At 40.4% G+C, this 15607-nt stretch overlaps 1 protein-coding gene across 2 annotated transcripts in view; it reads right to left on the bottom strand.

Annotated features, from left to right (window-relative positions):
• The window catches only part of LOC18448187 (Phosphatidylinositol 3- and 4-kinase family protein), an 87299-nt gene extending 72244 nt beyond the window's left edge, over positions 1-15055 (bottom strand). The window contains exons 1-6 of one of the 2 annotated variants that reach the window (XM_006858263.4): positions 13918-15055; positions 11746-12087; positions 11483-11644; positions 664-834; positions 373-531; positions 124-251 (exon numbers count right to left, since the gene is read on the bottom strand). In XM_006858263.4, coding sequence (XP_006858325.1) covers positions 124-251; positions 373-531; positions 664-834; positions 11483-11644; positions 11746-12087; positions 13918-14901 — 1946 coding nt within the window. In that variant the 5' untranslated portion in view covers positions 14902-15055. Of the gene's footprint in view, positions 1-123; positions 252-372; positions 532-663; positions 835-11482; positions 11645-11745; positions 12088-13917 lie in introns of those variants that run through there. The other variant, XM_088867592.1, reaches the window with a different exon arrangement.
• Between the last annotated feature and the right edge of the window lie 552 nt (positions 15056-15607).

Raw genomic sequence — 15607 nt, 5'->3', positions numbered from 1 at the left:
TCATTTGGGAACATTTTCAGGGAAAAAAAAGGATGAAGAAAAGACAGCACTGACTTTCAAGAATGGAGTAAACAAGAAGCCCAAGGAAAAGAAAGTGTTTATCATATCACTGTAGAAACTTACCTCCCACTTTTTGATTCAGCAGCTAGCCCTACATCAGAGCACAAAACTAGTAACCGGTGACGATAATCAGATCTCAATTTGGAGTCAGTGAGACCACTAGCAATTGAAAGAAATCCTGCAGGAAGAGTCTAGAATGTAGTCGAATCAATTAGCAAATCATTATAGGAGAACTAAATATCTTTTATAAGAAAACCAAATATTTCTTCACACACAAACTTCAACCATGTACTACTAAACAAAGATGCAAACCTCTACACGTTCTGTTGTGACCTCTGGAACCAATGTTTTGCTTTCAACAGATCCAACATAAGAAAGTTTATCCAGATAATTCCGTGTCAATAAAATCACTATCTCATGATAGGATTTCCCATGACCTAAACTTGCCATGCGGGACACTGCATCAAGAAGCTGCAATATTTCCACAAATTTATTTCACGCATCTGTCTCCATTTAAGTATCAACTACAAAGTCAAAGGAGATGCCATTCGAAAGGTAAAAGATAAAGAACCAGAAATTCAATGGAACATAACATAGTCATACTCTGAGACGCAATAAACTAGGTGCCGAAGCATCACCCTCTTCTAAGCTTTCTATGAACAGAGGCAACACCATGTCTATGACCTCCGACTTGTTAACAGAAACACTTAAATCAGCCAGCAAGCGTATTACATTCAATTGTACAACAGGAATGGCCTGTTTCTCTTTTCCTTCCTGGAAAGATAAAATACTAAATCATGTTGCAATGAAGCTGTAGAAAAAAAGTGGAATTTTGCTTCTTAAATTTACAATACTAAATCATGTTGCAATGAATCTGCAGAGAAAAAGTTGAATTTTGCTCCTTAAATTTACAAATTATGAATTAGCATGAAACTAGAGCTACAAACATGCAGAACTCAAAAACAGAACAGAGTTGCAGGAAAACAAAACAAAATACCATATGCTGAAAGGGCAACATTAGCAAACAAGAGTATACTTGAAAATGGATGCCATATCTTTCTGATACCATAAAAACATGTGCAAAAATAATGCAGATTGCATACATATGATATAATGTTTGGTGACAACATAAGAGGAGGAAGGAGCAATAAAAGAACACATGTGACATGGAATTTAGAAGAGAACCAAACAGCAAAGTAGCATGCACATCCAAGTTAGAGTGCCTCAATGCACACATGTTTGGAAATGCATCATGTATTGGTGTGAGATACACTAGAAATCAAAATATACCAAATGAAGGGGGTATCTATGTGAGACACATAGGAAAACAACATAACCTCTATCACAGGCATGTCCAGATTATATGCAGGCATGAGGGTATCCATGACAAGAAACGGAAAACAAAGGACTCAACAAATTTAATGCCTATAAATCGTGCAATACATCAGGCCCCTTCATTAATTACAAACAAAAGCCTCTCTCTAAATGATATGAATGCCGACTACAAGCCAGATAAACATCCACAAACAATCTCAGCAAACCATGAACAATTGAAACTCAAGATGTCTACAATTTTCAAATTCAATTTCATTCCCTGTTGAAATTGGGGCCCCAAATTAAATTTATTGCAAAACCACTCCAACTCATTTTCCCAAAAATTCAAATTGGCCTCCTCTCTCTCTCTCTCTCTCTCTCTCTCTCTCTCTCTCTCTCTCTCTCTCTCTCTCTCTCTCTCTCTTGCTATATATATATATATATATACCCCACCAAAACCCCATCACCACCTCCACCATCATTATTGGCACCACCACGACCACTGCACCACAACTCTGCCCCCCGCTCAAGCATAGCCTGGCCACCACCACTCCACGACCCACTCCACTACCACCACCTATTGACCACTGCTCCGCCACCACGCTGCCTTTTCCACTGCCAACACAGCGCCACCACGATCACCACCACCACCACATCAATGCCACTACCACCACCTAATGACCACTGCTCAGCCACCGCGCTGCCTTTTCCACTGCCAACACATCGCCGCCACGATCACCACCACGACCACTTCGACGCCACTACCACCACCATCTCTCCACCATGACAGCTGTACCACCACCAGCGCCATCGCTCCACCACTCTGCGGCCAACCCCATCATACAACTCCCATACCACTGCCACCACTCCACCTGCTCCACCACTACCATCACACCACATAATAACAAATTGTATTTCAAATTGAAACAATCAAACACCTTTAGATCGCAAAATGATAACAGCCAAATTGCCACGTAATCAGGTATAATTTGAAAAGAAACAAGAAACATGGGACAAAATTTGAAATCAGAGGCATCAGGAGCGCGGTGGAGAGAAAAGAAAAGAAAGGACGGTCACATGTGTTGCCTATAAATGCAAGCAAGGACGGTCACATGTGTTGCCTATAAATGCAAGCAATAAACAACAAGCTGCCTTCATTAGTTACAAAGACCAGCCTCCCTCTCTAAAATATATGAATGCCAACTACAAGGCAGAAAAATAATACAAGCCAGAAAAACATCCACTAATAATTTCAGCAACCCACTACAACTTTTATTCATTACTTACCCCTAAACAATCAAATAATGCATTTAACAAAAAGAATGTTAAAGTGAGATGACTTCAAATTTAAACTACTTCAGTTATCTAAGGCTGTAAATAACAACATACCAAACCAGCATATCATCGTTTTGCTAATTTATCAACAAAATCAATTATATAAGTAGAATAAATGAAAAGTAAGTAGATCAAACCTAAAAACTACATTACATACGATCTATTTGGTAAGCTTTCGAGGAATTGCCACAAAAAAATTGTCAGTCAGAATTAGCAAGAAAAAAACCAGATAAATATCAAACATTCCCATGGAAGAAGGTTGCCCAAGCCTAAACAGAACAGTTGGCACTATCCCTTATTTGCAATCATGTTTAGGTTGCTGACAGACATTCAGGTGCATTTTCACATATCTTTTCCTGAATGATTTATCAAGAAAAACCACTTCCTTCACAGACATTGCTTTAAGAAGCTATAACAGCTTTCCCACTTCAAAACTCATGAAGCAGGAAAAGCCTTTCAACCAAGCCATTCCCCACAAGTTTTTTTTGAGATTTTTTTTTTTTTTTTTTTGAGAAATTATTCCCCACAAGTTAATACTTATGAAAGGATTCCACCCACTTCTGAAGGGCCTGCCAAAGATGTTGGCACAAAGTCTACACCCAATATTCAAAACTAGTGCCTCCTTTCAACTTAACACCCTTTACCACCTTTCCCAAACAAAGGCAGATCTCTTCAAGAATCAAAATTTCATAATTTCGAGCAGTATATGTATGCAAAAGCAATGTCATGATAGAAGCAAATTCATGACAGTAGCCATGTTACGGGTATCAAAATCGATTCACTCTTTTATGGGGTATTAGCCTAGAGCATTAAGAAAAGTGAATGTCAAAGGGATTATGGCTACAAGTCTGAAAGGGGCAGGTAGCATGAGCAAACTCTCTCCTAGGGTGGGGTTTATACCTGATTACATGGCGTTTGAAGAAGAAGCCTCTAGAAACAGGATTCTTTTGGCTGGGGTTTGCCTTCAAAGGCCTTGAGTTCATTTAAAACTCATGATCATAGTGGATATCTACTCCTGGGGGAGTGTGCTCCGTGAAGGACTAGTATAGAATTTTTGTTTTGTTGGCTGACTCACTTGGGTTGAGCGGTCTAGGACTGGAATTGAGTCTAAAACCATTAGCCATGGGCATATGACACAAGCGGAGAGGATTTGCAGGGTCATCCAATGTTGAGGTCAAAGAGATGCCGAGAGGGTGGTTCAGCCAAGAGGTGGCCGGTCTCTTGCATGTGCTTGGAAGCTTGCAAGCGATAATACATGTGCATGTGCTGGAGGAAGGACCCCCTACACCATTGCAATAGTGTGCATTTCATCCATATGGATATGACCCGTCCTTGGGGGGATTTTGTAATCCACATACAAGATTTGTATCCTCGTTATTAATTGACCAACTTTAATGGCCAATCATGAGCCCCTGTAATTAACTATGGGTCATGGATATAGTTTGGTTGGTTTGAGAATATAGTCTAAGGGCAATGGATTTTTAGCATAGGTATCACATTTTCTTGACCAATGGATCGAATTCTCTTCAAATCAAAGTTCAAGAAGGCAGATTTGGCCACCGGGCAGGTGCCCGATTACTTAGGCGGCCCCAAAGTAGTGGGGTTTTTTTTTGGGGGGTGGGGAGGGAGAGAGAGAGAGAGAGAGAGAGAGAGAGCTTAGGTTCCATGTGTGTGTGCGAGTGAGACCTTATAACGAACGATTGGAGGTTGTGTTCTTTTATTTTCTTCATGTATGTAGAGAGGCAGAGGGGCGCTGCCATCAAACACTTGGGGTTTGATCTTTTCCTACTTTTTTTCTTCTTATATATGTTGAGAGGGAAAGCATATGGGTCTATATGTATATGCATGAGTGAGAGAGTGGCCTCGCATCAAACACTTAGAGGATGTATTCTCCTTTTTCTTCTTCATTTTATATGTAGAGAGAGAGAGATCATATTGGTCCATGAGAGAGAGAGCGAGAACTCACATGAACACTTTGAGGCCATCACATTTTTTACTAAGAGTTCCATGTCTTGAATGCATGCCTGCGAGTCAAAATCTTCTTTCTTTTTTCCTTTTTATCTTTTTTGTTTTTTGCCCAAGCAGCTGCCTAGGGGCATATCCACGTAGTGCACCCACCTAGGCCCATGCAGATCGCTATGGCCTCGTAGCCACCTACGTTGTCAGGCAGCCAAATTTTCAAACATTGCTTCTAATAGTATTTATTTGTGTCTTAGAACTATGAAACACAAAATTAATTGTTCCAACATTATTACATATTTTATTTCTGACCTTTGAAGTTAGTTCAAATAAGTATTTTCAGGAATTAAAAATTCATTTTATTTTCTAAATTCCATTTATGTCATTATAAATTTGCTTGGCGTTTTGCAAAATTATTGGGCCCACGTTGGCCCTAATGCGCACGGGCCACCACATGGGAGGGTTCTTTTTTTCTGTGGAACATAGGCCCACATAGCCACACGCATCCCTCTCTTCTCTCTCTCTCTCTCTCTTCTATTTTGGTTAAAAGTTGTTAAAACAATCTAAGGAGAATTAGGAAGAGAGAGTATGGTGAGATGAGGATTCATGTTTATTGGATAAATTCTATTTAAAAAAAAAAAGAGTTTTTCCAATATGGCACAACTTGAAATTGGATTTCTAGAAGAAATTAGAGATAATTCTAGAACAGATAAGCCCAATCCCTTATCTTGGTTCTTCTCTGGCTCCACCAGCAGCCTTTATCAACCGCTATCGTTCCCCGTCCTGTGTGTCAGGACCTACAGGCTAAGGGACACTCTGCGCAGCTTAGATGGAGGGCGAAGAAGGCCCTTTCCGAGGGGGAGGAGCCATCAGTGAGATACCATTCTGGTGTTGTCTTAAACGTTGGCGGAGGACAAAGAGTGGTGGCAGAGGGAGGAGCAAGGAAGATCCTACTGGGAGCAGTAACAAGAAGTCTTCCTAGGAGGAGGAGCTTTTTTTTAGTGTTGGACATTTGAATGAAAGGTAGGAGCTGGCAGGTAATGGGATGGAGCGGTCGATCGAGAAGGCAGTCGGAGATTGACCACGGAACTCTACTAACGAATGTCCGGCCGGCCTTTCTCGACAAAATGCACCCTAAGAGCTCTATCTTGCATTTAGGGAATCAAGGTTCTCCTACACCACCCTACTGTTTGTTTGTTCATAGGGGGGCTCCCCGTAATACACTTTTGATCGAAAGAGTTTCACCAATTTCAACAACTTTGCTTTTTGATTTGGAACTCGTATAGTCTAATCCTATTATATTTTTGCACAAACTTAATCCTATTATGATTAGAAGAGAGTGGGTCAAGGAAACTAAGGCATAAGAATTATAATGGTTGATTTAGGGAATGGAGGAATGAGATTAAAGCCTCCCTTCACTCCATAGATCACCATGGATTTTTGGTCAAAGTTGAATCCTAGTACAAGATGGCTTACTCTATACCCCTGAAACACTATAAATAAGGGCTCAACCCTCCTCATTCTCAGCATCTTAGTTTCTACCTCTCTCTCTCTCTCTCTCTCTCTCTCTCTCTCTCTCTCTCTCACACACACACACACACACACACTAGGGTTTTCCATAGTATACTTCCCATCTTGAAGAGGATTCAGCAGGGACCATAGATTGGTGCACCATTGGTTTGGTGATCTGGAAGGGGTGTATCAAGTCCTTGGTTCCCGATAAGAAGGCTTCCCAGTTCTTGCTTCATATTATATTCCTGTAATTATTTTATTTTGTAAATAAAATCTTATGTTTGGGCAATAAGAGTCAATCCTTAGATTGTAGTAGGGTTTTATTTCTTTCCTCCCATATTTTTGCATTATAAGTGGCTCATGTAAATAGAATTGTTGGTAATAATAAGAAAGAGGAAAATTTTTATATTATACACCATCTACACTACAATGCCACCTGTCACTTTGGGCCATAGCCATGTTTCTATTTCATGTCATTCAGAATCTATGCAACACGAGACCAAAATCCACCTCCTTGAACTCTAGCTCTAAGAACCATCTTCTCATTTGCCCCAAAATCGTGTCTTCCACCATTTAAGGAGAAAATGGCTAACTGGGTATGTACCATTAATTACGACATAGTTCCAAATCTCTCCGTCTCTCTCCTACCTTCTTCCCCTGATCCAATTTCTCAAGGGACTCTGGTTAGGCGATCCCCGAGGATCTCCTCTTTCCTTCGCTCCTCTAAATGTTAATTTTCTCCAGGAATATTTGTGGGTTAGGCTTCCCACCTAAAAAACATGCTGTTAGGGACTTCTGCCACAAATTCAACCCTCCTATCCTTACTCTTACTGAAACTAAACTGCCTGCTCCTACTCTCCAATAGGTTAAACAGGTATGGGGCCATCGTCCTTACCAATGAGAAGCTCTCCCTACCCTAGGGGCCTCGGGGGGGCATTTGGGTGATTTGGGACCCAACTGCACATACCATTTCTCAAGCTCACATTGCGACTTTTTCAGTCTCCCTTCTCTTCCAGAATTTCCGATGGCCTGCAATGGAAATTCACTACCATCTATGGTCCCAATATGGATCCCTGAGACCTTCTTTCTGGGACGAGTTAAACTTTATTGCCACTTTACCCCATCCTATTTGGTTTCTCAGTGGGGATTTCAATGTGAAAGATGATCCTTTGAAAGAAACACCTCATCTAGAATCACTCCGACCATGCGAAGTTTCTCTGACTTCGTATCTCATAATAACCTTTTGGACTTAACCATTCAGGAAACTCAGTTCACGTGGTCCAACCATTCATCCAACTCTTCTCCCTCTAAGCTGGACCATTTTCTTGTCTCCCTAGATTGGGACTCCACTTTTGCTGGATCCCGCGTCATTGCCCTACCTAAACCCACCTCTGACCGCTGCCCTTTACTGTTAGATACCCACCTAGTTATGAGAGGCGTCAAACCTTTCAGATTTGAGTTGTCCTGGCTTGAAGAGAATCCTTGTTCTTTCTTGTTCCCTATTTGGTGGAAATCACTAGCGAACCTGGTTTTAGGGTGGGCAGGGTTCAGACTTCAAAGGAAACCTTCAGCTTCTTAAATCCATTCTCAAAACTTGGAGTAGTAGCCTTCCGAGATCCTTTAAATCCCAAAAAAAAAGCTACCCTTCAGTCAATTCAAGACTTGCTTGAAGAATCCGGACCCCTCTCAAATTCAGAGCATCATAATAGGATTTAGCTCAAACTAGACTACCAGAACATTCTCAGGAAAGAGGAGATATTCTGGTTCCAAAGATCCAAGATCAAATGGCTTAAGCCGAGCGATCTGAACACCGACTTCATCCATAAGACAACTAATTGCAAACGTCAGGATAACACTATCTCCCATCTCTTGGATGGGCATACCGTGCTGGACCAACCTAGGGAGATTGAAGAGGCCATTCTATCCTACTTCAAAAACCTTTTCTCCGCGCATCAAGGGCTGAGGCCCACTATGGGGGATTTATCCTTCCGTACTTTTCCTAGGCATATTGCAAACTTGACTAGGAGGCATACGACAACGTTGATTGGACCATCCTAGAAGAAACCCAACTCAGGATGGGTTTTGTGGTTAGGACGAGGTCTTGGATGAGAGCTTGCTACTCAAATCCTTACTTTTCAATCCTTATAAATGGTTCTCCCAAAGCTTTTTCCCCTCCTCTAGGGGTATAAGACAAGGAGACCCACTCTCCCCATTTCTCTTGGCAATCTCGGCGGAGGTCTTCAGTTAATCTATCTCTCATTTGTACACAGCCGATATGGCTCATGACTTTGCTTCCAGAATCAGGATCTTGTGGTCGCACCTTGGACGACACTCTGGTTTTTAACGAAGCTAACCCAGAGGAATTAGATGACCTCTTCCTCTATCTCAGATGCTTTGCATTCGCCATGGAGTTCAAATTTAATTTCAAGAAATCAAAAAAGATGGGGGTGGCCATAGACTTTCCGTCTCTCAAAGTCCTTAAAGATAGCTAGGGGTGTGAGGCTGAAGAGCTACCTTCAAATTATCTGGGGTCAACCCTTTGCATTAGTAAACCAAAACAAAGATCATGGTCGCATATTATAGACAAAGTCAACCAAAAATTGGCAGGGTGGAAAGGTCGTTTCCTCTCTCCAGCAGGAAGGTCGACTCTTATCAAAGCCACTTTGGCTAATATTCTGGTTCACCAAATGTCCATTTTTCACATGCCGGTGGCAGTCGCTACTCAAATCGAAGAGCTTATCCATAGGTTCTTTTGGTCGTGAGTAGGGAACAACCACAAATTCCACTTGCTTTCTTGGGACAAATTATGTCTACCAAAGAGGCAGGGGGGCCTAGGTATCAGATTGTTGAAAAAACATAATCTAGCCTTGCTTGGCAAGTGGTGGTGGCGGTTAGCCACTCTAAGTGATCAACTTTGGATCGATATTATCAGGCACAAATATCGAATCCCCTCCTCATCTTGGATCCCTGAGGTTAGAAATAACCACAGAGCTTCAGGTTTCTGGAGGTCTCTATGCTCGTCCTACCAGCTCTTTAAAAATTGTACTCATTTGCACCCTAGGAGGGATGATCGTGTCCGTTTCTGACATGACATCTGGTTAGGTCAAGAACCTCTGAGGGACCGGTATCCTTAGCCTACTCCCCTGACGCCACTGTGGATGAAGAGATGACCCTTACAGGTCAGTCTCATTCATGGAATCCTACCTTTAGACGGCCTCTCAATGATCTCTAGATCCCACAATGATCTCTAGATCCCTTCACCTCTGGTTCATTGCTCCACTAGGAGAAGACCAGTTAGTTTGGACCCCAAGTGCTTGAGGAGATTTCTCAATCTCCTCATTCTATCAAAAACTTACCCTACCGCCAACGTTTCCTCTCTCTGCCCCCTCTATAGTTGTCGGGGCTTGGGCATCCTTCACACCTCCCAAGATTAAGGTCCTCATGTGGATGCTCTATGGCAGAGGATCCTCACAGTGGATATGCTTCAAAGACACGGCATCCCCATGCCAAATCATTGTGCTCTTTGTTTGGAAGAAGAGGAAACCAATGGGCACATGTTCTTGCATTGTCCGTATGCTTTTGCTATTTGGGGTAAGTCGCTAGGACTCGTCCATGTGAAGTGGATTCTACCTGCCATGGTACCCCTCATCTTTTCATCAATTCAACCTTACCCATGGCCTAAGCCAAGGATTCTACTGTGGAAAACAGCGGTGGGAGCTACTATCTGGGCTATTTGGATTGAACGAAACAATAGAATTTTTAGGGGAGAATCCTCCCCATGGTCTAATACCTCCACAAAGCTCAAATCCTCTGTTGTGTTTTGGGCAACAAATCACAAGGTCTTCAAAGGACTTCCTCCCACAGGCTTCCTCCATGATTGAGCTGCAATCTTACAGCATAACAGTAAAGGCATACCTCGAAGTTCTTGTTGGAGTCATCCTAAGCCAGGACACCTCAAACTTAATTTCGATGGCAACTCGCTAGGAAACCCTGGGCCTACCGGCATTGGGGCTATCCTCAAGGACAGTGCAGGCACAACTTTAGCATTCCTATCTAAATTTATTGGCCATTCAGAGTCAATGGAGGCTGAGGCAACTGCGCTTCTCAAAGGTCTTAAACTTACCCTCCCTTTCCATTCAGAGTTCCTCACCATTGAAGGAGACGCCAGGAATGTTATTGCTTGGGCATCAAAATCTTCTCCCCGCCATGGACCCTCGCCCATATTTTTGACGAGTTTCACTTTATTTGCAGGGATATGCTTGCCTCATGGAGGCATATCTGGAGGGAAAGAAATCAAGCACCCGACACACTCGCTAAAGATGGAGCAGAGCTAAACTTTGGGATCAACATACTTTTGTCAATTGCTTTGTTACTGTCATTGTAACCTTTAAAAAGGTTGATTTTGGATTCTACTCTCTCTCACCCCCCTTTTTCATAAGGGTTTTGTATTGTGAGCTTTCCGCCTGTGGAAAGCCCTTCTTCTCTTTACTCTATATTCTCTTATTTCTATAATTAAAAGTTAACTTTATCCAAAAAAAAAAAAAGAGAAAATGAAACTTATCATCATAGGAGCTTCAAAAATAGACGACTTCTACAACATTCTAGGCTTTGGAATAGGCAAGATGGCAACAAATGCCTCAAGATGGTGGTGAATCATCGTGATTTTGATAGAGAACATAAGCACAAATTCTAATGCTTGAAGTAAAAAAAAAAGCTTGAGACCAAGGCCCATGATTTGTTCATTCACCTCGAGTTTTGTCTATCTCATTGACCAACTAAAGGATATAACAGACAACTCAAATGATAATTGGAAACCCAAAGAAAGAGTCCAAAGTAAAATGAACCAAACTGAAGCAAATTCCAATTAAAAAACTATCACCTTTAACCTATATGTTTGGAGTGGTGAATTTAGGCATTGGATGAACAATATTGTACAATTCTTCTTGTAATAGAATTATCATTTGTTTGAAAAAATAAAAGAAAATATGATCAGATGTGAACAAAGAAAAGACTGCACTTGACGAACTTTTGTGCTTCTTAGATGCTAACCAAATAAAACATTAGATGAAGCTTTATATTTGTTAAGGAAAAAAAATGGCTAGTAACGAATATCTATTGTGTTTACCTTAAAAGAAAATAGCGTGTTAATTAACAAATCTTCTAAAATTAAACCATGAATACAACCTGCTATTCCTTATAAGCACCATCCACACCCCTATTTCCACCAACAAAAGAAATATCCAACTAATGCAAATATAGAGATGAAACAAAAAATGAAAGACATCTAAGTGGATCCACAAACCTGTTCATCATAATCATTCCGCTCGCGTATACTTGTTGCCAGTGCCAAGATAAAAGATTCAACTGACCCCTTATCTTGATTCCAACCAAATTCAATTATCTCACGGCATGTTCTAGTAACACTCTCAAATATAGCACATTGGCTATTTCCCCAACTGTCAGCCTGTTTCAGGAATAACTCATATTATATTTGTTAATAGCCTAAGAGTTTATTGAGCATGAAAACAAGAATACAATTTGACCAATAATAATAAAACAACATACCTGGGCACATGTTGTTAGCACCAGGGACTTCAAACGAAGAAGCAACACTCGCAGCACGTGGCCCCCACGTGTAACAGCTATCTGTGATATCCCACTAAGCAAGGAACTGAAAAGCTTCTCACATGTCCTTAACTTCCTCCAATAAGAGACAACACAAGCATCTGCAGCATCTAAGAGTTGAGCAAGGGTAAACCGCAATAATTGGTTTGCAGATTTGGCATCAGAGTTAAGGGATAGGAGGCTTTTGATCTGAACCATGGTTGCTGCTTCACAAGCAGAAAGCTTCGAGTTGAATCTTGCTTTAAGCAAAGCACCTTGGTCTGTCCAGTCTCGCTTCCGTATCTACGGAGAAAGATGAGCAGAGTCATCACTGCGTTGCTTTATTTTCTCTTCAGAAGAAGATACTTCAAGGGGTAAAAAACAGGACTATTGAGATCCAATACAAGTTCAAATGCAAGGACCATAGGGATCTTTGAACAACAGCTAAACAGTTGCTAAAGTCCAGACAACCAGCAAGGGTTTCCTTACTAGCCCTAGCCTCCACCCATATCCAAAGATGCAACCACACATATGTAACAATAGGAAACAAACAGGTGAAAATAGCGACATAAAAGTCTGTAAAAAAGAGTATGACCAAATGACCCATCCTTGACAATGAACGACACTTTTTTAATAAAAAGAACTGCAATGGATCATGTTAAGAAGTAAAATGAGTAAAATGCAAATGAGACTTAGAAGGGTTTAAAAGAACCATGGGCACAATGTCCCCAGGTTGCAAAGAATAAGCAAAGACTTTAAAAAACCAAGGGCATCTCAGTTTGTATAAACAAAACAAAAATCAAGACGGAGTGAAAAATCAACATGAACCTAATTAGCTCAAGCAAACACAAAATGAAACTATAAGAGAAATTTTTGGAAAAAGAGAAAGAAAAAACAAATAGTAACAGATAGTAAGATTCAAACGTAATAAGTAATAATGCACTATTTCCATGCCGATGACTAATTAACGTCAAAACACAGCCAGAATGGCAATGCACCAATGAAACAAGTGAACCAATGCCAAACTACATAGCCAGATCGGTATAACACAAAACCGTGGCCTTCTACCACGGTTATCGAGCATCTATCTTGTTTTCATCCCAGAGCCAAGATATAAAGCTACTCTTTGAAAGCAATTGACACCTATCAACTTAATGATACCTATAATTACCACCCTATCTGAGGAAGAGGAAAGCACAAATGAAAGCAGAAGGGAATAAAGAATAATTACCATGAATCATTATCCACCAAATCAAGAACAAGAAAAACACCAACGGACAATGTAGCAGGCCAAAATTCAACAAGCCATGCTCTAAAAAAAATTAAAATTTTTCTTCCTAATGAATTTATTTATTCTATGAATTACGACTAATCAAATGAATAAGAAGAAGAGCCATAATGGACAATGTAGCAGGTAGCTCATCCTCTTTATGAAAAATGATCTGCTTAGAATTGAACAAAGTTCAGCACTAGAAATGAGAAAACAAGATGCACTTGCACAATAGAGTTCGTAACCAAAACATAAAGAACCTCATCAATAGAAGAAGTAGAAAAACCCACGGGAGCAGCAGCTAAAAAAATTTAAATAATTAAAGATTTTATGAATTTAATGATTCCGGTGAATCACTGCCCATCAAATGAAGGAAAAAAAAATGGACAATGAAGCAGGCTAGAATTTATTAAACAATAATTCTATGAAACTAATTTGTGAACCATTGACCATCTAGGGAATAAAAGGAACAATCCCAATGGACAATGTTGCATGCCCAAAATCAAAGATTTCATGAAATTAACAATTTATCTGAATCACTACCCAGAAAACTGAATAAGAAGAAGACCCCCATGGGCAATGCAAAAAGCCAAAATTAAATGAACGGGTGATTTTAAGAATTTGATGATTTCTATGAACCACTACCAATCAAATGAAGAAGAAGACACCAATGTACAATGTAGCATGCCAGAGTTCAACTAATTAATGATTTTACAAATTCAATGATTCTATGAATCTCTACCCATCAAACGGAGAGAACACTGATGGACAATGTAACAGGCCACAATTAATGACTCATCAAGAAATTCAACAAAAAAGCACTAAGAGAAATACATGACACCATAACCAAGAAAACAGGGTACCTTTAGAAAAGTGGGCAAAGACTTTAGCTGTTTATCCACCGCCATCCTGACCTGCTCCAATTGCCCACCTTTCACAACCACATTATCCAAAACATGAGCCAAAAGCCTGTAGGCAACCTCCTGCCTCTCCAAACCTTCCGCCGACTCCTCCTCAAATGCCGTAATCTGCTGCCTCAATGATGTGATGCCATCTCCAAACCCTAAAGGGACTGCCAACTGATCCAAACTGCTCCTTCCCGCAACACTCCCTCCACCATTCGCCTTAATCCCCCTTGACCCAATGCTAGAAACCTCATCAACAAACTCCTCTTTCCCCTTTGACTTTGAAGGCGTGCTACCCGCCGAATCGATCGAACCGCTTATAGGGCTCGAGACTTCTTGAAAACGCTGTTTTCGACTTTCAAAGGGTGAGTTGTGAGCTGAGGATAATGTCTCAGAAGACGATGAAGATGAGGCTTCAGATATCAAAAATCGATCTAGGATGAAAGATATGAGTTTCTCGGCATCCGGCGCAGAGATTGGAGGGCAATGTTGTGACAATGCAGCCAAAAAAGCCCTAGAAATTGGGGTCTCATTGTGCGTAATTGCCGCAATGGTGATCTCACCCATGAAATTTTTTATCTTGGAGGCGAATTCAGGGTTAACATCAGCAATTTGGGACACATACAAGAGGAGATCAGAGAAGAAACAGGAAATTGATTCTGCCGAAAAGGATTTTGGCCACACCAAGGGGTCAAAAGAAGCAGGCAGGGACTGAAGGAAATCAAGAATGGTGGCTTCAGGGCGTTTGTCGACAAACTTAGGGCATTTTGAGAGGAAGCGAGCGGTGGCAAGGATTGCATTGAGGTGAGAGCGAGTTAGGGGTGTGGGCGAATTGTTGTTGGTGTTGATGTTGGGGCATCTACTGCAAATCCAACGCAATTTCTCAGCGTGCAGGTCGGGGTTTTGGGCAACAAGGTCGCAGAGCTCGACTAGGGCTTCCATGGAGAATGCCCCTTTCTCACTTCGTGCCCCCAGAAAGGCTAGAGAACGAGCAAAAGAGTACTTTGCCTGCAATTTACACTTTTTATGCACCCAAGGCTAATTTGTGTAGTGCCTGTGGATTTTCCCCTGTTTGTATTCGGTAATGACAGCAGACGGAATGAGCGATTCCTCTCACAGTGAATAACTGAGGGACATGGTTTCCATGAGTCCACGGACTCGCATGTAGAAATACGGGCTCATTAATAAATTACTTTTAAAATAGAATTTAATCCTAAAACTTAGGACATATATAACCTTTAATCTATAAAAATAATAATTTCATCAGTATCACATCAAAGTATCAAACATTTATTAATTCGCTTTACTCATTCAAAATTATCACAACCTAACTGACTATAATGTTATATACCAGAATTGAAATTGTTGATTTATATTTTATAATTATTCTACTAAATAAGAACAAATATAAAATATCTTATAATATAGTCTAATTCAAAAAATCTTATTTACAAAGAAAAATAATGCGTTACATAATTTATAATGTAAATAAATTAATAAATAAATTACAATATTTTAATTATCAACGTATAATTAATAATTATAATATTATAATAAACATGATTAAAAGTTTATTAGAAAGCAATTCCATATCATATGATTAAAATAAAAATAAACTTTACTCAAACCATTTTCCTATGGGAAAATC

Source organism: Amborella trichopoda, chromosome 5 (genome assembly GCF_054954075.1).
Source record: "Amborella trichopoda isolate Santa Cruz 75 chromosome 5, AtrichopodaSantaCruz75HAP2 v2.0, whole genome shotgun sequence".
NCBI classification, from domain to species: Eukaryota; Viridiplantae; Streptophyta; class Magnoliopsida; order Amborellales; family Amborellaceae; genus Amborella; species Amborella trichopoda.
Note: the sequence above shows the minus strand (reverse complement) of the source record. Positions and strands in the feature narration are given on the sequence as shown.